Source organism: Dendroctonus ponderosae, unplaced genomic scaffold (assembly GCF_020466585.1).
Source record: "Dendroctonus ponderosae isolate FM_Combo_2020 unplaced genomic scaffold, Dpon_F_20191213v2 Dpon_F_20191213_4, whole genome shotgun sequence".
Lineage (NCBI taxonomy): Eukaryota > Metazoa > Arthropoda > Insecta > Coleoptera > Curculionidae > Dendroctonus > Dendroctonus ponderosae.
The window spans coordinates 4,033,078-4,056,930 of NW_026018611.1; the positions used below are offsets into that span (position 1 = coordinate 4,033,078).

General features: G+C 36.3%; 4 protein-coding genes, 3 long non-coding RNA genes and 1 pseudogene across 7 annotated transcripts in view; 4 read left to right on the top strand and 4 right to left on the bottom strand.

The window, feature by feature from the left end:
• The window catches only part of LOC125504158, a 21,153-nt gene extending 8,676 nt beyond the window's left edge, over nt 1-12,477 (top strand). Inside the window, exons 3-4 of the long non-coding RNA XR_007281317.1 lie at nt 1,544-1,549; nt 12,197-12,477. This is a non-coding gene — a long non-coding RNA (uncharacterized LOC125504158). The remainder of the gene's footprint in view (nt 1-1,543; nt 1,550-12,196) is intronic.
• On the bottom strand, nt 865-3,866 carry LOC109543991 (venom allergen 5). The gene is made up of 3 exons (XM_019913956.2): nt 3,511-3,866; nt 3,216-3,458; nt 865-1,279 (listed from the first exon to the last, which is right to left on the bottom strand). The coding sequence occupies exons 1-3, from the start codon at nt 3,777-3,779 to the stop codon at nt 901-903; spliced, it is 891 nt and encodes a 296-aa protein (XP_019769515.1). The 5' UTR covers nt 3,780-3,866; the 3' UTR covers nt 865-900.
• LOC109544105 (zinc finger protein 93) lies at nt 10,320-12,477 on the top strand. Its single transcript, XM_019914145.2, has 3 exons — nt 10,320-10,513; nt 10,576-10,837; nt 10,932-12,477. The coding sequence occupies exons 1-3, from the start codon at nt 10,379-10,381 to the stop codon at nt 12,044-12,046; spliced, it is 1,512 nt and encodes a 503-aa protein (XP_019769704.2). The 5' UTR covers nt 10,320-10,378; the 3' UTR covers nt 12,047-12,477.
• Nucleotides 12,478-12,891: 414 nt separating this feature from the next.
• On the bottom strand, nt 12,892-16,433 carry LOC109544068 (chondroitin sulfate synthase 2). Its single transcript, XM_019914089.2, has 10 exons — nt 15,760-16,433; nt 15,485-15,703; nt 15,264-15,415; nt 15,064-15,213; nt 14,802-15,008; nt 14,573-14,739; nt 14,302-14,516; nt 14,001-14,248; nt 13,781-13,949; nt 12,892-13,520 (listed from the first exon to the last, which is right to left on the bottom strand). Exons 1-10 carry the CDS (start codon nt 16,181-16,183, stop codon nt 13,246-13,248), a joined length of 2,226 nt encoding a protein of 741 aa, XP_019769648.2. The 5' UTR covers nt 16,184-16,433; the 3' UTR covers nt 12,892-13,245.
• Nucleotides 16,434-17,634: 1,201 nt separating this feature from the next.
• Nucleotides 17,635-19,606, top strand: LOC109544071 (annotated as a pseudogene).
• A 649-nt stretch (nt 19,607-20,255) lies between these two features.
• LOC109544069 (serine protease 42) lies at nt 20,256-23,845 on the top strand. Its single transcript, XM_019914090.2, has 6 exons — nt 20,256-20,310; nt 20,969-21,273; nt 21,397-21,638; nt 21,703-21,921; nt 22,845-23,058; nt 23,116-23,845. Exons 1-6 carry the CDS (start codon nt 20,274-20,276, stop codon nt 23,323-23,325), a joined length of 1,227 nt encoding a protein of 408 aa, XP_019769649.2. The 5' UTR covers nt 20,256-20,273; the 3' UTR covers nt 23,326-23,845.
• Nucleotides 20,827-21,081, bottom strand: LOC125504157. The gene is made up of 2 exons (XR_007281316.1): nt 20,994-21,081; nt 20,827-20,938 (listed from the first exon to the last, which is right to left on the bottom strand). It is a non-coding gene; the product is annotated as an uncharacterized LOC125504157 (long non-coding RNA).
• On the bottom strand, nt 21,161-22,851 carry LOC125504156. The gene is made up of 3 exons (XR_007281315.1): nt 21,888-22,851; nt 21,411-21,832; nt 21,161-21,268 (listed from the first exon to the last, which is right to left on the bottom strand). It is a non-coding gene; the product is annotated as an uncharacterized LOC125504156 (long non-coding RNA).
• Nucleotides 23,846-23,853: the final 8 nt, after the last annotated feature.

The window sequence follows — 23,853 nt, forward strand, 5'->3', positions numbered from 1 at the left end:
CAGCCACTGAAGAAGCAATCGAAACCTTTAGATACAAAAATTCTGATTGTTCCACCAATGCAACCCGCACCAATCCTTACTAGAAATTATCATTATTGCCGTACTGGCGGTGAGAGTCTACACAATTTCCTGTCACACTCAGTTTCTAATGCCGCTCATTATTAACGTCTGTAATATCTTCTTTGCGTAGGCCATATGCCGCCGCCGACAAATAAGGAAATGATGAATAACATCGGTAAAGTGAGTTAGAGGCGCATTATCTTAGAGCCGAATCTTGCAGACAGCTCACAAATCTACAGCCGTCACTTTCAGCAGTAATTAACTTGCTAATTCGCGAACATATGTCTCCGATATGACGTATATTACTGCAGCTTTTGAGCTCGACGAGCAGCCATAAACAGCAATTAGAGAAAATGTCAGCTGGGAAAAGATGTATCGGAATTGTGACCGTAGAGTAGCTGGAAACATGTGAGTTTCTAACACAGGCCCATTCAAAGTCGAGCGAAAATTGCAAAAGTTTTCCTTTCGTGGTGGCTTATCTAAGTCCAGGGGAACTCGAATTGTCTTCCAAAGCAGCGAGCAACAGCCCGTTCATCTCCAAAAAGCAGAGCTTGAAAAACGCGATATTTCTTGCTGGGTGCCTGCAAATAATAACGAGGCATTAAATTGGAAGCCATCCGTGCACTCAAGGAACGTTCCCAGACATCTGAAGCAGCAGAAACCTTTGTAGATCTTCAATGGGATTATCCAGGAAGAGGTCCATTTCTATCGCAAACACCGCTTAGCGCACAAGCTTCAACTTCTTCTCCTGCAAACACTGCGGCACACATTTGTTTAGACCTCCGCAAATGAATAAAACCCCGCTTAATGGCAGGCATTTAATTTATTATTCAATTGAAACTATCCACTAAACATTCTCTGTAGGGCAACAATGCAAGGAAAAGCTGCCCCTACAGCCTCCAAAAATGATCTATTTCTTCGGGCTGCGCCACACAGCCCGGCATGCTTACTGTTAGCCACCAGACCTCTTGGACAAGCACTGGTTGGCGGGCCTTCTTTGAACATTGCGCGTCCCAACACGTTTCCGGTGGGGCCATAATTACACGCCATCATACATTCTTTCCGGCCACTTTCCAGGTCTTTTTCAAATGCAGCGCACCCAATGTGGGTGACCTTAGACCAAATCAGTTGGGTAAAATGTCCCGTTCCCGATTGAAATTGAAAGCTTTTGCCCCAAGAATGTAGCTGGTCGGCGCTGAGTTCCCTCACTTCGTTATACCTACAAATGTTCAGTCTCACAACTTGCAAAATCCGTACCTATAAAGACTAGAATCAGGTCTGATTGACGGCTCTTCGTTTGAGCACTTCAAGGTCTAACATTCTTCTACTTCATCACTTGAAGAAGTGTCTCGAGCAGCCAAACGAGCCGATTTTGTCATGCAATTGTTACCAGCTTTTAGGCCTGGGTAACTCAGTGAATTTTTAGGAGCTGGCGCAGTGCTGCGCAAGTTTCTTGGTGCGCCAACCCAACGCAGCGGCGCAGAACTCAGTTCTGTTGCTGGGAGAATGTAGATGACTTTTTCCTATTTTTTTAGGTTAAAATTTGAAAGGCCATTTATCAACAATATTTTTAGAATGTCTTCAAATTTCAAAATTTTCCAGTTTTAGCCAAGTTACTCTTTCTTCTAAATGCTCAATTTTCTAAAGTTCCACTTAAAAATGCGGACAATCTTAAGGTAGTTATCGAGAAAAATTATGAAATAAATTTCGAATTCTTCGCAGTTCTGTAAAAACTTTTGAAATCCCTTTCTAGCTTCGAATTTGGAACAAAAATCAAACAATTTTCTATCGAAAAACGAACCGATTAAGCGAAAGTTTAGAACAGAATATTTGGAAATCTCGTCACCAATATTCCTCTGAAGACTGTGGAATTTGTTAAAAAATGTAGATTTTTAGTTTTGACTGATTTTTTTTTGCTTTACTTTCTACTCAAAAACGCTCTATTTTGTAGAGTTTCACTTAAAAATACTGACGATCTGGAGGACTTTTCCGCGAAAAATTACAAGATAAATTTACAGTTTTGTAAAAAATTTACATAAACCTTTTTTAGTGTCGAATTCGGGACACAAACGAAAATAAATCCCTACCGTGCTATCCCGAAAACCATTAAGGTTTTCTCCAAAACCGATCACAAAACTAAAAGTTTTTATTATTAAAAGCATTATTTTCTGATGATTTTGTTCCTTTTTGACAATAATGCGGTGTTTTCAGTCAAAAATGACAAAATCAATTTTGTTGGAAAATTCGCCCCATTCATCGGTTTGCAGGGAGCTTTAGAAAATCCTTTTCAGCTTCGAATTTGGCACAAAACCCAAATTATTTTGTTCAGATTTTTTACCGAAAGTAATTAGGACTATCTTAAAAAAACGGGCAGAGAGCAAAAGTTCACAAAAAAATATTGGGAAAATGCGGCGGCCTCATCGCTATAAAGTTTTCAAAAGTTTCTTTAAATTTTCAAGTCATTCCAATTTTAACAAAGTTTCTATTAAGCATTTCTACGCAAAAAAACGCATTATTTTTTAGTTTTACTTAAAATACTGGCAATATGCAGGTATTTTCTGTGAAAAAATATAAGATACATTTTATTGGAACACTCGCCTCCTTAACCGGTTTGCAAAAATGTTTGGAAAACTTTCTGCAGCTTCAAATTATGGACAAAACCCTAATAATTATTTCTAGGTCTTTTTCCAAAAATATTTCCCCAAGGTCAAAAAGCGAAAGTTTACAATCATTTATTTGTAAAACTCTTGGAAACTTTTAGTTTCACTTTAAGGTCAATCTTTCTAAACAATACTGTCTCTGAACAGAAAAACCGCGTCTTTCCTAACGTTTTGCTGTAAAATACTGGCAAACTGAATATTTTATGCAATAAAATTAAGCGATCGATATTACAAGAAAACTCGTCGACTTTCTTTAAGACTCAGTTCTGTTGCTGGGAAAATCTAGATGACTTTTTTTGTTGTTGGAACAAAGCAGTAAAACGTTGCTCAGAAAAAATGTCAAGAACCCTTTTTAAATGTGAAAATTCCAGTCTCGGGCCTCGTGAAGCTTTAACAAACGTATTTTAACTCATTAACCGATGAGTTAGAACCCGTTAACTCAGAGAGCGGTAACAACTCAATAGCGCAACTCAACAGAGTGTTACCCAACCCTACCAGTTATGCACCATCTTCAGCGACTGTTCGCTACAATCCGTAACTCCTGCGGCCCATGCTAAATTCTGGCCGGAGGTCATGAAATTTGGTGTAATGTGGCACGTATCGTGTTCCATAGATGACGGGCACGTTTTCAAGTTGCAACTTGCAGTGAAAGCCAAATCGTCATCCCATTCAACTACCATCATGTCGGCGACTTGCAAACCTTTCGCTTGAGGCTCATTTCCTGTGGCGAACAAGTTCCTAACAACGTCACTTAGAAATCATCCGGAATGAAAATGCAATGATTAGCCACCTCAGCTGATTGTGAAGATCCAAAAGTCTCGCTTTGTCCAATTTCAGAAACTGACAAGGTGCTGCAATGGTTAAACAGTCTCCTTTCAAGGTGCAAGCAATGTTCGGACCTTTGGGGCAGTTTAAGGCGCACCAGTCGATCGCTTTCAAGCTTCTGCTTTTAAAAGTGTTGTTGAAAGGCTGCTGAAGTAAATTGGCACCGCTGATTGTTGCAATTCTCCAGTTCAGCCACGTCAGGCCCATTAGGTACAAACTAACCGAATTTTTCATAATGCCGCTTAAGAGTTTTCCGGGATTGGTGCTTAGAAAATTGTCAGGATGACTGACATCAATATTTTACCGGTAGCAGAGTGAAAATATATGCAAGTGATCGATGTAGCATTAATAATGATTTGACGAAGTAACTTAATGAAAAGTCCCATAATCGTCCGCAAAATCCACGTTTGAAACGCTTGGAAGCTAAATCTTTCCAACAATGGAAAAATATCCTTAAAGCGAATGAAAGGAAAGCATTACCTAGTATCAGCTTAAATTAGTTTTAAGGAAGATAAGAGTAGCTTTTGTCACTGCTTTAGAACGAGCTGACATTTTATTACCCAAATGGCCTTCTTAAGAGCGAACTTTTTAGATTTCCAGGAGTTTTATTCATTAGGACCCGAAGGTAATTCGTGAGTAACTGGATAATTTATTTCAGTCCGTTTTAGCCGGATAAAGTGGATTATGAATGCTTATGCAGTTTGGAAAAAATGCTCCAATTCAATTTAGATTCAAGCATTACTGAAAGAGCACAGAAGATGAAGACTAATTGACAAAGAGCGAGATTCTATATATAAAAGAATAATAAAATTCGAGTGTAAAACACATCTTCCACATTTTCCAAAAAAGCTAATTCAATGATATAAATTCAGTTTCCCGCTTAGTGTCTTCGACCCTGCCGTAAATGTTTCATCCCTCCAAAGCCCCCCGATTTTCCCTTTAAACGGTTTAACTAAAACATAAGCGACCGCGACCACTTTTAAATCGAGAGGAATCCTCTTTTCTGTCCCATCACCACTCGTTTTAATGCGATTTTAGTGGCAAATAAAAAAAATTTAGCGGAAGAATTCAGAGTAATTCCCTGCAGTATTGCTGAATTGCATTTAAACTATGTGGCTTCATCAGTGGAATTATTGCCTGAAAAGTTTGTGTGGTCAATATTGTCCATTTTCATTGTGCCTCTTCTAAATGGTATAAATAATTGTTCAAAAAATTTATTTAGCTTGGCTGCTAGAGAATTCAGTTCGAATGATGAATAAAGTTAGTTAGTTATGGCTGAGGTATTAGTTACACGTACAAGATGCGATGAAAACTCATGTGAAGTGAAACTAGGCAGTTTTAGCCTAGTCAGAGCAAAGTACAAATAATTCAAGGGAGGGCAAAGGAAATAAAGTAGAGCGCAGGTTCAGGTGAGTCAGTCAACACCCCCTACCTAAATGGTAAAATACAACCCTCTCAATAAATCCCGAAAAGTAATTAGATTAATTCAGGCAGGGCCGAATAAATAGCAATTATAACTTTTATTTTCCATTAAAGTTTTGCAGATTTTCGGGCCTGTTGTTCCTGCCCTTTTTCTAATAAGGGTCGTTAATCCTAAGATAAGGGCCCGAATTCGGCATTAGCGGGATGCGCCGCGGGAATTATTAATTCCCTTTAAATGGAAGCCGATAAAATTACGCCTCGACCGTCCTGTTCAACTAACACCGGCATTAAATCTATACAAGATCCGGTTTAAAGTCAATTTCGGGGTGTTAAGAATCGAACGGATGTACCCGAAATAAATCATACTGCAAAATATGTACGGAATTATTATTCTCCATCCGCTATTCGAACGGCTTCTTGATCCTAAAACAAAATTTCCTTTGGACACAATTTGGATACCTTCCAAAGCATTAAAACAGTTGGTTTGTTCACTGTTAGTATCTGATAAATTCCAATTCAGATGATGCAAATTTTCAGTCACAATGTATTTTTAACACGCTTGATTTAACAACCTTTAAAGCTGCTCAATAAGGGCTGTAATTCTTGTTAAGGTCCTTAGAACAGCCCCTCTAGCCGCTGTTCTCGCATTATAGTCAATTTCCTTTAATGCTGATAAATATCCAGTTAATAATTTATCCAGAGGTATCCACTATCGGCTCTCAACACCAAAAATAATTGGCTTCGGACTCTATTCTCTGATTCGTCGGAGTTCTCCATTCAGCAGGATAATCCCCAGCCTCTGTTATCAGGATCTGCTGCTGGTAAAATTAATAATTCGTAGCTGTTATCTTGTTAAATCCGTATTAGGATGTTGTCTCAAATCGGCGTTATCATTCGCATTAGCAGGCAATTTTCGCCATGGTCACATTGGCCATATTATATATAAAGAAAAGGAAAATGTAGGAACACTGAAGGAAGTGGAGTTGTTCCATTGGCCCCTCTAAAGGGCCATAAAGATTAATTAGTCGGATATTTTAAAATCCAAAAACGATGGCCAAATTTCCCACAAGGCACTGGAATTCAGTTTTCTCTATACTAAGTATTTAGCGAATTACAGAGATTTTTTCAATTAAATATTGGTTTCGATCGAAAGTAAGTTTCCTGAGTTCGAGCAAAAATACGATTTTTTCCCTCGTGTTGAAAGTGAAATCGTCTTTTTTATCCCCGTAGTCTTATTTGCTTCTACTTTGTCTAGTCTTTGTTTTTACTTTAAAAGCATTATATTTTCAGTTTTTCTTTGAAACTACGTGATTCACTTTCTGCCTCAAACTCTTCGCTGCTTAAGTCAATTGCAACACTGGAAATTCTCATTTTTGTCTCAAAGTTGAAGCAACTCTGAACGAATTCTTTTAGTTGAAGAAGCGATTTAAATTTTCTTCTCCGATATGTGGGTTACGTTTTTGCAATCACGTTTTGTTTATTGTTTGGAATATTTATTAAATTAAACTTCCCTTTGGCTTTGAATTATTTCTCTTCTTTCTTCTGAGTTTCCTAGTTTTTTTTTAATTTAGCTTCATAACAATTTTCATTAAAATTTCTTAATTAAGAAAAACGTGTAGGTACGCTGAAGGCAGTGGAGTCTTTCATTGGCGTCCAATGAAGGGCAGGATCGAATCGCATATCTCAAAAAATTTAAACTATAAAAACACTATAAGCATCGCACTGTTTAGAAAAGTTCAATGGGCATAAAACAGTTCGTATTCAGTTTTCTTCTAAACTGAATATTAAGCTAGTTACGGACGCCTTTTCTCGATCTAAATTGTACTAAGTTTCCTCAACTGGGGCTCAAATGGGAATTTTTTTCCTCGTTTACCAGAYKGAWRAGTWSAAAWAATCTTTCGATTGAAAKTTTGTTTTCTTTATTCCTTGTAGTKTTTTTTRYGTCTATCTTATCTACTTTAAAAGCATTACACTTTTTGTTCTTCTTTGAAACTGCGTGGGTTTTTTTTGCCAAAAACCTTCGCTTCATACATCATTCACTACCAGAAAATCTAAAAGAATTTCTTTGGTTGTGGAAGTAACTTACATTCGCCTCGCTGAAATGTGGGGTACATTTTTGTAATTCACGTTTTGTTTGTTCTTTCGTATATTTAGTCAATTAAACTTCTTTTTGATTGTTTGACTCGTTTTTGATGCTGTTTTGATTCAGCTACTTTCTTCTATAGTTGCGCTGTTTAGTTTCATAATTGTTTTCATTGATATTTCTTGATTTCTATCAAATTGTTTTTATTGTATTTGGTTCAAGAGAAAAATAAAATAGGTCAGACAGAAAACCATTGAATAACTCGGAAGTTCTATATATCAACGAAAAAAAAGTCTTCCTGCTTAACTCAACACTAATTTCACTTTGTCTCCCTTTGTAACTCAATATTTGTTTGATTTGTAATTTTTTGCTAAACTTTAATATTTTCAATGAAAATTTGTACTTGCCTAGGGCTCGCCTCCTACAAACCTCTAAATTTTTAAAAATTAATATCTCGCAAACGGTTAAAAATAACCAAATAACCCTAAGAACTGTTTTAAAACAGCATGTCAATAGCTATCTTTGGGAATAAACCGGGTTGACTTTTGTCCCTTAATAAAATCGCAAAGCCTCCAACAACTGGCACTTCTTTCCAATTTTTAACCTGTTTTTAGTTTAGTTTCACTAAGCTTTCAAATGGAAGAGTTTTAATTAGAAAACAAAATATAGCTATAGAAACAAAGAATGTAAGAGTAAAAAAAGTACTTGAAACTAGTTGATAAAATCTGAAAGGCGTAAAATCGCCATTTAAACTTTAGCCCAAGATTTTGTAGACAAACTTGGACCATAACGGATTAATTTAACTCGGCTTCGCTCATGAAACAATGCAAAAGTCCATCTATTTCTGCAATAAACTAGACAACAAACTAATCCCGGATAAGCTTTATCTATTAATGTTTTCCAGGACACGGACTTTCCTTTCGTTAAAACAATTTACATGTAACTCCAAATTGAATTTGGCGATATTTAGAGTAAGGGCGGGAAGTTAAGGGATTGTTTTTTAATCGCATTACTCGCTTTCACGCTTTGACCGGCTGCTAGATTCGAAAGTTGACTGTGATCGGAATGGACCCTGTTAAACTTTCCCAAGTCCCAATCGAAATTATTAAGTAGCTTAGAACTGAGCGASTCTCTGGGAAATATTGTTTTATAGCAGACAAAGTGGCGTCTTGGATTTACGCTCTAAAAGGGTTTGCCTAACCGTGTAAGCGAACTTTTGTTCAAAAATGTTTTAAMATCGGAATAATTTTTCAAATCTATTTGGGTCAGGTTGTCCACCATTTTAGAGCCTCAAGAAATTCAAGAGTTTTTCTTGATACTTTCGCCCTTCTTGGCATGATAAAATATTCTCGAATATTTTCCTGGTAATTATGCTCTTAATAATATTACAAAACAAAAGGCATTCTACCCATTTTGCCTACTTATCATTGTAATCTTTATGTGAAAAGTTGCGCTGTTCAAATTCATGATATATCGTCATTTAAGTTTTATCTAGACATTCTATCTGATCCTCCTTATATCATTCCTGCGCCATTATTTATCGCTTATTTCTGTCAGATTAAAGATAAATGTGTCTGCAGAAATAGAAAGTTAACAAGTTAAACCTTACATAGATTTAGCTGTACCGATTCGTTTTAAAATGTAAAACTGCTGATAAAAATGATAAACTGATAAAAACTGAAATCTCAAAGTGATACTGTTTAAACCGTTATGATGCTTACTTGTACACCCTTTTAAAATACATTTTATCTTATATACATTCGTACACATAATCTGCCCGTACCTAAGGGAAATTATGGCAAAGTGTTTACTTTTAACTCCCGCCCGTTGGAGTTCTTTACTTTTGTTTGGCTTCCCAGTTGGAGAGTTTCAAAGACACTCTATTTTACCGGGGATTGTAGCTGGAAGCCATTGTGTTGAAGGGGCTCGAATGTTATTTTTATTTAAACTATATTTAGTATTCTTTTGAAGCCCTGCTTGGCCAATTGTAAGTAGCTGCTGTAAAAGGTTGCCTGGAGCTGGATTTCTCCTTAATAATCGACTTTATTGCCAATTGTATAAGAAAAATTACTTTTTGCGAAGTTTTTGTGCGCCCTAATCCAGCTTTGAAACCTCGAAAAACGTTAAATGTTTGCATAGTTTTGGTTAAACTAGTTGCTTTAACTGACCGAAACTTGAATGGAAACTGTGTTACAGATAGAAAACAACAAAAAGTGAAAATTTCATTTATTTAGCAATTTCGTTTTTATTACTCGGGCAAAAAGCGCAATATTTCCACTGGCACCATGACACATGGCGGTATAATTTCTATCGTAGCGCCCTTTTACTTCTTTTAAGCCTGTTATTAAAAAGTTGGGAAGATATATGTTGCCAGTGTTTCGCTGGTTAATACAACGTTTAATAGTTTTATTACATTCCGATGTCGATCGAGCGGATTCCTTCCAGAAATTAATTGAAGGATTGTTCTATAAACTCCAATCATTTATCTAACTAACAACGCAAATCTTGCACTATTTTGTAAATTATGTTCTTGAACGAATGTTTCATTTATTTAGTGTCAATATTTATTGATTTTATACATTGATATTTTATTAATTTGTATAGAAAAAAAATCAAACGATAACAAATTCCGTATAACATCCAAGCTGTGCCCTTAAGTTGGCCTCTTTTGAAATACATTTTATATTATCAGTTTTCGTATGACTCTGTTAAGGCTAAAATCGCTTTCCTGAGCAGCGCATTTTTTTAAACCATTGAATATCGGAGGAATCAATTCCATATCGATGATGGTTCGGATTAGATGAAAATTGAAATAGGGAAAACTTTCTAAAATTTATATACAAATTTATAATTTATGTTTAAATATTTTTCAAATAAAACACTTCTATTTCATCCACAACTATCTAGAAGCGACTGATGGCAGTTGGATGGCAACTATTATTAGCAAATTAATAATGCTTGAGTTTTTTTTTCATTCAGCTTGTTTTCACATTTAATTCATTAAATTTGAAATAACACTCCCGAAACCTGCATCTTATTAATCCCATGTATTCCCGCCGATGTTAAACACATAGGCGAAATAAAGTGCAGATTTAGGGAGTGTTATTTTCAGGCTAAGCCCACCTGATGATAGCTAATACGTCCAAAACAGTCTCATAAAAAACCCCAGGAGAATTTACGTTGTTCCTGACTCGTGCAGTTCTTCATTCGCTAGATAGATGCCGCACTTCGTGAACCACTTTGGCAAATAGACGTCAACTATGACAGTACATCAGTATTAAAACTGCTATGTTCACGTTTGTTATTTTTCTAATTAGCATCTATTCAAATGGCAAATGTGGCAAATAATCATAATTTTTGCTGTATTTGCCTAGAAGAAAACGAGGAATTTGAAAACATAACTGAGTATGACCCGAATGGCGTAAAATACAGCGAAAAACTCGCTCTATGTGACCCTACACAAGTAACTTCGAGTGTACCTGTACATATACATTGTTTATTAAATTATTTGTTTCTTTTTTGTAGAATTGGGAAGATAAAACGTTAAGCCTGTGCAAGAACTGCGTTCACAAAGTCAATATTGTCTATGAATTCATTGAGGAGTGTAGAAAAAGCGATGTTTTGCGTAGGGCAAAGCTGCAACACCTGAAAGAGGAACTTGAGGAAAAGAAGGTGGAATTGGAGACTTTTACATGCTATGCCTGCAAAAAGTCGTTTAAAAAGAAAAGGTTTTTAAAAGCTCACATTACACGAATTCATGTGACCATTGAAGACAAAAGCACCAGAGGTAAGGCTTTTAATGAAACCTGACTAATTAAGGTAACTCTAAACCCACAAACCTACTTTAGAGCTGTTTTAATAACCTATTATTCTGATTTCAGATAAAACCACTAAAGATGCTGAGCCAGAAAGTAGTGAAGAATCGCAATTAAACGCTGGGGACCAGGACGACACAAAAGAAAATATTAAAACAGAATCATTACCAAGTAATTACCAGGAGCGCGACTATTTTTCACAAAACGATGCTTCATATTCGAGTGGAGAAGAATTGGAAAAGCCGAAAGTGAAAAAACCTACACGGAAACGACTGAAAAAAGCTGAATCCTTCACCTGTGAATATTGTGGCAAACAATTCAACCGACACCAACACTGGTCTGCTCACATAAGATCAAAGCACACCTTTGAAAAGCCGTATAAATGTACATTATGTGAAGCTAGTTTCACGACTTCACACAGTCTCCTAGTTCACAAAAGAAATCACAATAATGAGAAACCGTACATATGCAGTACGTGCGGCAAAAGATTTGTCTGTTCCGGCGATTTGTTTCATCACAACAAAATTCACCTGAACAAAAAAGAGTATGAATGCACCATTTGCCAAAAACGGTTCAACACAACCAGTATATTAAGAACCCACAAAATAGTCAAACACACTGAACCGCAGGACTGGAAATATTTATGTTTGCTGTGCAACAGAAGGTTCCCGATCAACAGTGGACTAACGTTGCATTTGAAGAGACACAGTGGAATTAAAGACCACGCGTGCCACATTTGCGGCAAGAAGTTTTTCAACAAGTCCGAAGTTTCCAAACACATCCTTAGTCATTCCAACCAGAAGAACTTCAGATGCGGCTTATGCGAAGACAAAGAGTACAAAAACAAAGAGGGCCTTAATAAGCATCTGAAAATAATCCACGATCTGGGCAACTGGAAGGCGCCGAAGTTGGAAAAGAAATTTTTCTGCATGCTTTGTCCGAAAAAGTTCACTTTCAATAACAAACTGCAGCGCCACATACTTACACACACCGGCGAAAAGCCCTACAAGTGCGACTTTTGCGATAAGAAATTTAGCGATATTTACTACAGGAAGAGTCACATGAGGAAAGAACATGGAGAGCAAGTGGAAGAGGATGGAGGCAATGATGTGAAATTTGTGGAATTAATAGCAGCACCTTCGGAATCAGCGCAACATGGTTTTAACCTTGTAATTAAGTAGATATTTAAATTTGTACATTTGCCATAATATGCTGAACATTTTTTGCAAATGTATAAATGTTTTATTTTGAAATCACACCCAGATGGTGGTTTTGCAGAAAATCTGACTGGTCGCAACGCAAAAGATTCTAAGCGATTAATTTAGATGAAGAAAAACTCAGAGTGATCAACTTTCATACTTTTCATGATATTAGGATATAATTATTTGCGCCCAAAATGTACATCTAAAAGATGTGTTTTCTATGTACGCTACAAAGATGTATCCAAAGGGAGCGCGTGTTTAGAATTAACTAAACTGATTGTTTCCAACTGAACATGTTTGTAAATTCTATAAATAATTACAAAAATATGAAGCGTGATGAGTACGTTTCCTGTGTGTTACATGATTAGTTTTTAATCAAACTTTGTCGTTACAGTAAAATTAAACCAAAAGACCCGAGCGTATTTCCTGGATTTTAAATTCCTAATATTTAAATTATTTTTATTGGAACGAATTATATGTTGAGACATTCTGCAATTTCTTCGTTGCAATTAAAAGTACATTCGCCAATGTCAAGAAATTCGAATAAGCTCTAAATTTTTCACTGAAAACTTGCAATATAAAAAACCGGTTTCGGTCAAAGTTTCACGCTAAAAACAACTTACATTGGGGTTCCAAAAAGTACAACTGGAACAAAAAAAAATTAAAACGGAGCATTTCAGCAGCATTCTTACTCACTTCTAGTGGTATTATAATGGCGAATGCGACATTTTGACCGTTAATGCAAAATAGCAAATAAAACAGCAATTTTCACACAAAAAAATAATAAGGAATGGCGAGGGCAATTAGAAAAGAAATAGACTGAATAATACTTAAAAAATATATTGCACCAAATTAGATTACAGCGTAAATTACATGGAGGACAAAAAGTGAGCTACCAGACTCTTCAGAAATCAACAATCAAAAAAATCTAGATTAAAAAAATAAAACAATTAAGTAGATTTAATTGAATTTCTACATAAATGACAACAAAATGTATGTTGAATTAGACACATTAAAAAAACTGTTTCCGTTTCAATTCTTGCTGTTTCGATCTTAATTCTAATTTAACCAAATAAGCAACATTTAAAAATACTCTTGTAAATTTTTCTTGATATCGGCAGCATTTATCACATTGTGAATATGGCAAGCAATGGTTCTTTTGCATAAAAGCACTCGAATCACATTAATTCAGGAATAATATCCCCTTTGGTTAAGAGCAACTTGGCTAATTGAGCATCGTTTCCGTAAAACTTGTTCATTCGATTTCGATCCTTCTCAAAGTGATATAAAATTTTCAAATTCATTTCCGTCGCCCTCATACAGTGCACATCGCGCCCATGTTGCAAGAACATATCGAAAATGTTTCCTTTCTTCTTCGTCTCGCTTTTCAGCAGCTTTGTTATATCGTTGTCCGTTCTGATTAGGGGAATTTCACTTTCGGTTTCCTTGCGTGCTGAAAGTATCAAAGAATTCTTCCTTAAAATACATTTGAAGATGCATAATATTGTTTATTATAAGCGTATATTATCTGGGCCCTAAAGTGCAGCTGCACCACCAACTCATAAATTTTCTGTTGATGCCGCCGTAAAAGCGTCACTTTTGTTCCTTATTAACTTATTTACTTTTACGTAAAGCGCCGCTTTGTTAAACATTCGCGTTTTACCCGTTAGATACTTTGATTAGTGTAACTAATAATGCAAAAAGTATACATACCTTTTACATAATCACTACCATAAAACGCAACATATCGAAATTCCTCCCTATCAAAGTGTCCCGACATTTTGGTCACTTCCAAGTGCGCCAATTGAGTTACAAAAGGACTGTACTGCCTGAATGGAATTGGGCAAAAAATCTGATAGTCTTCTATGGTGTTCATTCGTACCTACAACACGCCAACACTTAAATTCGAACTGTTTAGGCCATATTTGCTTACCCTGTTGAGGAAATCCACAGTAACGTAGGCCCAAACATCTAAAACCAAAGTTAAACTGTGAAGCCCAATTTTCTTCAAAGCCAAATCAGTCACAGCAAAGTGAATGGCTTTATTGTTTTCCATCAACAAGGGAAATTTCGCTTGTGGAAGTCTGATTGATAGCCAAGATATTTTCAAGTCTTCGTTTTCATACTTTGCTGACGCCTGAATTACGAATCGCTTTAGTTTCGCAAAAACATCTTGAGATCCTACAAACGACTCGTTGAAAAAACTAAAAGAGTTTTATTTCATGGACACCGACCTTTACTCTCGCTATTGTACTGGTAGAGGAGTACCAGAAGCAGAAGAGTTTTCTCTTTTTTAGCCAGAACGGATGTGTCAAAAGCTTCTAAAAAATGCATCGCTTGGAAAACCTCAGTTTCCTGAACGGGCAAAATAATTGAAACGCGAGCATTTTCCGTCACATAAGGCACTGGAATGAACTCGACGTTGCCTAGCGGTTTGCATACTTCAAATCTGCAAGAATACTCATTGAAAGCCGCGCAGTGAGGCAAGTTGCGGTACTGGACAACCTTTTAACTATTTCTTTGCCGCTATGCAAATCCCTGAATCCTAAATCAAGAGTGTAATCCAAGCCGCGGCTTAAATCAAACGTTTTGTATCCATTCACCAACCTCCGAAACTCGTATTCTTTTGGGTGTTGCGCCGCCACTTGCGAAGTTACATCTTTTAGTATATTCTATCCAAAAATACATACACAATTAACTATACAATCAACATGCAGTTTACTTGACCAATTACCTGGATATCGACAAGTTCCGATTCAGTGTGACTACGGAGAATGGTAAAATCATCTGGCAGGAAAATGTGGGTCATATTAAAGTATTGTTGTCGGGGCATGTCGAATCTGGTAGCCGGCACCGCTCCTGGTCTTTGTCCAGCAGGCCAGGAATCGGTTAAAGATTTGGAAATTTCAGAAATTTGCCTGTTGTACATTTCCAGACGTTGCTACAAAAGATCAATTCAAACATCCTCACTATACATAAAAAGTACTAACACATACCTTGAGAAAATACGCGTTCAGTCTGAAGAAATCATCGTTTGCAATCACTGGACGAACTGTTACCGCCACATTAAAACCTGCATTTTTGCTTAACGTTTGCAACGACTTCAGATTGAATTCTTTGAGTTTAAAGGACGGCATCGTCTGATCCTGAAGAGTCTCAATGCATCATCAGTTCGCTTAATATTAAGTGCACCAACCTGTACAGATTCTTGACAAGACAAATTTAAGCTATGATGAATGCAACGACCGATGTTTTCACTGTAATCATCAGACACCGCATTCATTATGCACCATTCCAAATATTTTCTGGCTGCTCTTAGGACTGAGTTGCTTATAACAATTCCAGCCTCTAGAATAGAATAGTAAGTATGAAAAAAAAATTAGTTTGTCTGTGCTAAACGGGAAGGAAATTGTTTACCTAAATTACAGTAGCTACTACCCATAACTTTTGTGCCCAAATACACATCCATACTGACACTGATTTTATCCACGACATCTTGCAGTCTATGTACATTGATAAAAGTATAGTCATTGGCAAAGAAATAATAGTCATAGTCCATTGAAAAAGTGTCTGCCACATATTTAATCACTTGGAAGGGCCTATATTTACTTCTGGCATCTGTAAATCCCACTAAACCTGAAAGAATCAACCGCGCTCATTAAATGCTTGTTAACAGATGGACTAAATGCTACCTGTAAGATTGAACTTGGTTTTGAGCTTGTACTGGGCTGTAATAAAGAACTTGATCTTATCAACAATATGTCCAATGGTTTTATTGATATGAACTGCATGCGAATTGACTTTGTTTTCTGACGTGAAAATTCCCACAAACAGTTTCTCGCGAATTCCCAATTCTGTTGAGTAATAACGGGGCCGTACAAATGTGGACTTTTGTTCCCCTTGAGGCTTTTCAGGTAGAATCTTCGGGGCCAGCCTATTGATCGAACTGTTGATGATTTCTTGCGCCAATCGTTTATCCACTCTCAGGTTATTCTCTGTGGTGGTACATGATAAATCCAATCCAGCGGATATAAATGACGATATATAGAGGCCTATTACAATCCCCAGCAGGAGATAAATGTGCTCACTGATAAATTTTTTGGTAATTTTTCGCATTTTGTCACAGCACCCGAATAAATACCTCACTGAGTTAATATCACTAGCATTACGTTACGGAGGCTGTAAAATGGCTAAAACCTCACTAAAACACTGTAAACACTTAAAAATAAATAAAATATTTAAAAGTAAAATCGTCTGACATGACAACATTCAACTTTTTGGGTTAAGATTTGAGGTTTTATTGTGCAATTAGTTGGCAACAGATGGCGGGCCCAATGTAAAAAGTTGGCACGCAGCCGGCAAGACCAAATACAGGGTGTCGCATGTTTAAGCGACATAAATACAGGGTGTTTTATTTTATATACAGTAGTAGATTTTTTGGGGTTGGCTGGAATTATTTTGCTCCCAATTTCTACGCCAGTGCGGAAAATAAGAATTTGAAAGCAATTTTTCAGCAGAAAATAGCCACTTAAGCAAAAAACACTGACATTCTCCGTTTTAGAACAATGTTGTATTTTTAAGTTATGTGAATGTTTTAAAGTGCAATTTCTCTCTAAAACGGCGGAAATTATGAGCAAAATAATGTGAAAAAATGTGATTTAATGTTCATAAAGTGGCTATAAGTATTGGAAAATAGTGTACAAAAGTTTAGCAATTTATCTTTAACTAATCCTTAAATATAGTTGGAACTTCCAAACTCTTAAACACCCTGTATTTCAATAACGTGCCACTTCAGCTTTGTGGTCAGCCAGTACATTGGAATTTACTGTTTTCAGTAGTAATGTAGTAATGTAATTTTAAATACCATATTTATAGAAATATGCGATTATTAACCACTGCTTACTTATGAAATGTTAAGTTTTGAATTTTCAATTAATTTATTTGCATTTAAACGTGCGCATTTTATTAATGGCTTTTCTTAGATCTAAAATGTAATTATTTAAATTCAAATTGCGTTTAAATGGTCGTTTTATGAAGGGAATCAAAGATCATAATAAGTAGATATCAAAAAAACTGCCAAACCAAAACATTTTAAAAATCAGTCAATTAATTCGATCAAAAAGCTGAAAATAAACATAAAACTGTCCCATTATCGCATTTATCATCTAATCATCAAAAACGATTGTTTTCGACACCATTAACTAACCTTCACAATTTTTTCAGTTATGTAGGTTCTAATTAATTCACACGAACAGTGATTATTAGGCAGGTAAATACGTTTTAATAACTGTAAATAAATATAGTTAAATTAGTTCAAGATCGCTTAAAAACATTCGAAAGCTAACAGGGTTGTATAATTTTTATATAAAAAATTTCTCGCTAAACTTTCTTTATTTAGTGGAATTGTTGTAATTTTTTCGGTCTGCAAACAGTGCAATACTTTGAATAAAACCCGCATTTGCTATAACAAACTTTACCTGAAAAAGTTTTTCGCATGACGCCTTCGAATAGCCAAAGCAGTGTTTCGCATTTTAATTAAATTCCAATTAATGTCCAATGTTCAACTTAGATGCAGTTTTATTTATATGTTTGCCTCTAAGAAAAGTTAAACAGTGTTATAAAACCGCAGTAAAGTGCTAATTTTTACAGTGTCAACATGGGCTTTATACATTGGCCTGTTCTATTTCAATTTTACTTTGTCCTTGTTTCTTCTTTGCATTTGCGTAAGTAGATTTTTGGGAAATTTGGTTTTTTCAAAAAATTATGAGATTTGTTGATTTTCAATGTTTGTTCTGTCCTTAATGTTTGAAATATTTTCTAATCTTTATAAGAAAATTATTAACGTTTCATTTAGCCTCCAACTTATAATGGCCGGAATCAGCAGAAAAATTGATTTAGTTAATTTACACTATTCCCACAACAAATAATAATTGCTACGACTAAGGTTGGGAGAAAATCATCGATGTTTCGCAAACATCGATGTACTTAATTCGTTCGATGTTTGATATTTTGCCATGGATGTTGGAAATTTGGGACAGTCGATGTTAGATCCTGAAATGAAAACATCGAACATTTGATGTTGATACTAGATAGAAACATTTTCTGCGATCTCTTTGATAGCGCCGATACAAACGATATCGCGGCAAAGCCATTTCCAGCTGCACCCCAAAAAACCCTCTTTTTGCAGTCGGTTGACCGAAAAATGTGGCAACTATAAGTTGAATTAATTTAGTCGATTATTTAATGTCATAGTAGTAGTAAAATAAAATTATTTAAGTTTAAGTTAATCAATTTGAAATTTGTATGCAACGRCAAACTATCAGACCATCGATGTTCTGCCTTCGATGTTTCCCTAACATCGATATTACCTTTGGATGTCTACATCGAKGGCTACCATCGATGTTATAGGATCGATGTCCCATCCCTAGCTACCTATATTACTCACACACTTAAATTGCAATTACATTTTACAGCATTTTATTATAAGGTCGCTTTAGAACTCGAAGTATTTCCTTATTACTATTATGATTTATTATTATTATACTATACGGACTTCAGTGATTTAAAATTACTTCAATTAAATTGTTTCATAGAAATAGACATAAATAATCGCATTTTTTATATTTCAGCGCCACAAATAACAAAATGCCGCAAAACCGACGCAATTTGCATGTCCAAAAGTATAACTGATGCGCTTCTGTTTTTCGCAAATGGTACTTTTTCAAACAGAATAATAATGCCATCAGTTTGTTTTAAAAAATAATCATTTCCAGGAAGTGAAGAATTCGGTTTTCCAAAATTCGAACCTTTCTACGTGGAATTATTGGAAATTACAGGCGATCCTGACAAATCCGCTACTCTTAGCCAGCGATACGACAACGTTTTTATGCATGGAATGACCGATACTCAAGTTAAGCATTTTCGGTATATTATTTCTGAGTTCGGTAAAGAACGCATAATTCAACAGTATTTTTTTAGTCTACAAGATGATGAACAAACGTGTAAGTGGGAAATCGATACGTACACCCCTATAACCCGAATGAATGCCGACTATTCTTTAAGCGGCCAGATTCTCGTTTTCCCCATCAATGGGCACGGAAAATGTAACGTAACGATGAGTGCGTATTTTCAATCATTTGTTATATCGAGTGAAATTTGATACATCAATTGTGTTTAAGATGGTATAAAAAACAAGCAGAAGGCTGAATGTGAACATTATACAAGGAAAGGAAAAACTTATCTAAGATTCACGTCATGAATATGAGTGTGGAAAGTTGCCAGTTTGATTTTCCGAACATCATTCCAGGAAATGAGCAAATTTCTAGAGAAGTTGAAAAAACAGTGAACGAAAACGCGTTGGAGATTTTTAAGGAAGTCAAAGGGGGCTTTGAGCAGGTGTTTTCCAAGCTGTATAAAAACACTGCAAATTCCTTGTTTTCTAAAATTCCCGAAGACGAGCTGTTTTTACCATAAATTAGACCTACATCTTATTAACTGGTGACTAAAAGAACAAAATAAATATCTTACTTATCCACTAAATGTTTTCATTATTGAATAGGTGCTGCAATAAAGCTGCAAAAGTTAAAATTAACTTGTATCTGGCGTGTAAACATGCACTTGACACACTTTCCATAAAACAGTCAAGGATACATCTGAATCGCCCAGATAATTCGCTGATTAATGGCTTCATACTAACCGTGAATAAGGGCAATTTTGGGATTTATATTTTACAAAGCAATTTCATTATAAACACTAATCAAATCTCACCTTAAAACTCAAAATGCGATTTGGAGTTAATGAATGATAGCGGCAAGTACAGGGCAGCCCAAATATATTTTGCCCCTGTGACGAAAATTGAGCATAAAGCGAATTATTTTAAGATTTGTGTTTAGGGAGTTTTTGGCATATTTTGCAAAATTTTCCGGCTATAGACACTGACACGAAAATATTAATGAAAGTGTTTAAGCATCCATATTTTTGAGCCGCTTGTAACAAACACAAACATTAATGTTAATGCAATAAGTGGATATAATTTAATAAAATTATCGACTCGCATAATAAAGCCGAAACTAAGTACTTTGTTGTGCGGGTAAAAAACCCATAAGTGACCATCATAGGAAATTAATTATTATCCTCGGATAAGTACATATATATCATTTAACAACAGCGTGTTCAATACTAGAATATGGCGTTTTGTGCAACAAAAATGTGTATCAAAACTATTATCTTCGTCGCTGTGTTTGGTAAGTTTTTGGTAACATAATACTAAGTTAGTATGACTAAGTTATTGAGTATGGGGTTTTCGCTTTAATGTGCAGAAAATTATTAAAAATAATATTAAGATTTAAAAAAATACTGATGAAGCTTTAAGGGCTGATCAAATATTTACTTAACTTAACAAATACTTCGTCGTCCCGAATAGGGCAACTTTTAGTCCAGTCATGCTCTCGGTTACCGAGAAAACCAAAGACTTCTTTAAATTGAGTAAATAATTTTGTATGAATACTTACGTTTTGAGATTTAAGTTGGCCCGAAGAAAATAAGCTGAAGCTGAAGAACCCGAAGATATTTTATTCCCAACTGCTACGATTTATGGATGAAAATTCATATCGTCTTTAAAGCTAAAAGTGACCAAGTCGAAAATTCCGAAATTGTGTTTGGTTGACCAAGCAATTTAAAAAATATGTATATTATAAATTATTAACGAGTCCCCCAAAGCCACACAAACAGGTGCGCTAAAATATGTTTTAATGACAACGTTTCCAAAAGGATTCTCATATATTTTTCGACGTGGTTTAAAAGTGCATCTACCAAAAATGTATATTTAATACTGGGTCAGTTTCAGCTTTACGCCCACGATCTGTTTGCTAACTGTAAAAAAATCCATCAAAATTTCCTCAGGTTTATCGTATGGGCAGCTCCAAACCCGCTCATATTCCTGCGTTATTCCATCGCTCTGCAGAGATGGCAGTATTATCGATCCTCGAATTCTAAATCCATCTGGAGGAGGAGCAGCATCTCCCAATCCGTTGAGTGGAGCAGGTGGAGGCGGAGGCGCCATGCCTAGTGGCGGTGGAGGAGGCGCTTTTCCTAGTGGAGGCGGTGGAGGAGGCGCTTTTCCTAATGGAGGTGGTGGAGGCGGTGGAGGAGGAGGTGCTCCTCCAAGTGGAGGTGGAGGTTCTGCACCAGGTGCGCCAACGCCTTCGGTAAGAGAAACCAAAATGTTTGTACACCGTGTGCAAGAAAGAAAGGTTATGCTAATCATACAAAGATTGAAAAAGTTTGCCTCTATTCGTGCATGGAAATTTGCATTTGTTCCCTTTTCGCAGATTGGCATAATTACTCAAGGTTCAGATTGTTCCTCTGGATACATCAGGTGTACTTTGGTTACATGTGGAACTCCCTCAACGCAGCCCAGTACTCAAGATGGAATTGCCACTCAAAACGCCTTTCCTTGGCAAGCTTTTCTCATCAATAACAACAACGTGGGTGTGAGGAACGGTTATGCTGGAGGAGGTGTTTTGCTCGATCAATACCATGTCTTGACGGCCGCTCATAAAGTAACCAACTTGTAAGTTTGCAGGAAATCCAGGAGAATTCGGCACCAATTCAGAACACATTCGCATTTTTTTCAGAACAAGTGTGAGTGTTTCGATGGGGGTTTACAGTACTGCCAACTCGGGCAACGTCCAAACGGTCCAAGTGGCTCAAGTGTGGATACACAGCAATTACGATCAGACTTACTTGAAAAACGATGTAGCGGTTCTGCGTTTGGCAACACCTTTTAATATAAATAACAATGCGATGCCAATTTGCTTACCGACGTCTGGCCGAAGCTACATAGGCGCTACTAGGTGATTAACTAATTATTCTTAGGCAAAAATATCTCTAGGCATCCACAGGACATCTGTAACTAAGCGAAATATTTTTGTGATAAGCTTAACATTTTACCAGTAACCAGATTATTTCAAAGGAAATATCGCACATAAGACCACAAGTGATTAAAAGAAAGCAGTACAGCATCTGTTTGTTGATCTCCCAAAGGCTTCTGACAACCCCTTCTAAGAACGCTAAGGGAGGCAATGAAGCCACCAATCGTCCAGGTGACCGGCGTCCAAAGCGATATTTTCACAATGGAAACGCAAACAAATATACACGATCTATACACTATACGAGGATCTGAAGCAGAAAGTTAATAAAAACCAACATGTGGGTATGAATAAAACATTAAGAAGACAGGATGCTTGTGCTTTAGGAAACAAACACACAAAAGGCATAAATTGGTCTATTAAAGAACGCGCTATGAGATGAAAACTTATATAAAGATAACGGGACTATAAAACTTATATATAGAAAGGAAACCACATGCAAAATAATGAAGAAATGAAAAGGATAATTGTGAGTAGGAATGAAAACGACACGCTCAAAGCAACACAGAAGGATTTCTGAAGAACTGCAGGTAAGTCAAGAACGAAAAGAATCACCAAGGAACAAATAAGAAAAATAATGGCGGTTAAACGAAACACAGTGGACGAAATTCAGAACCAACAACCAAATAGGTATGCACAAACTCGAATTTTGGTGATCCAAGCTGATCTTTGAGTGGAACTTGGCAGGGAAAACAAGGCCAAGAAAACAGAAATGCTGACAACAACATGCAACAAAATTGTACCAAAATTTAGAAACAACGAACATATTTCTTCACAGGGATTTAGCTGGTAGAAGCATTTTGCGGGGCCACATTGTAGTTTTGTTGCTCAGAATGATAAATTTTCAGCTCCTCCTGTATCGTTTCTGGTTGGGGCCAAACCAGCTTCAGAGTTGATGATGCCCCCACTCAAAGCCTGAAGCAGGTACATGTGCCGATTGTAACCAATGACGCCTGCACGAATTCCTACTCAAACGTTCTTGGAGCCAGTAATGCTGCAGCTTACTTAGATTTTCCCAATGAAATATGTGCTGGCGGGCAGAATCAACTGGACGCGTGCACGGTGGGGATTGTTCAATTTGGTTAAGGACACCCATTGGTAAAGTGAATATTTTTTTAGCAAGACGGAGGCTCGCCATTGGTCTGCTCAGATACGGCGCCCACTTTCAACTTGGTAGGGCTGGTACTATGGGGAAAGGACTGCGGTCAAAGCGGAAGATACGGGGTGTATCTCAATGTTCCCTCGTATGTTTCGTGGATTCAGTGCACTATTCAATGCATCCAAGGCCAGACCACTTGTAGTAACTGTCCGTCCAGGAGAATTATCTAACGTTGTTTTTTCATTAATTATTATTTATTATTACAATACTATTTAGTAATTTGTTTGTGCATGATAATTGATGACGCTTTTTAGTCTTGGTTTGTCATCAATTTTATCAAAAGTTTTGGTTGGGTCAAATTAATATTTCTTTCACTCACGAAAAATAGCCTTGCCATTAAATGGGAGCGAATTGGAATTGAAATGTTCCGGGTTAGTTTTTGAATTTAGAAATCGTCTAGATAATGACCCCTTATGATATAATATCTTCTTATTCAAGCACATGTAAGCAAGCAATCGGTTGATTCTTGGCATTAGATGCCTACCTACAGCAACCAAACTTGCTTTACATTATTGGAAATTCAGTTTAGTATGCGATTTTTTTTATTTAGCTAAACATGTCTTATATGCCATATGAATGCTGTAAATAGTATGCGTTTGTAAAATGTATGTAAAAAAATAAAAAAATATTCTAAGATAAGCGCTATCAAACATATCAACAAATTATTAATAAGACATATATTTATCAATGACTCATTC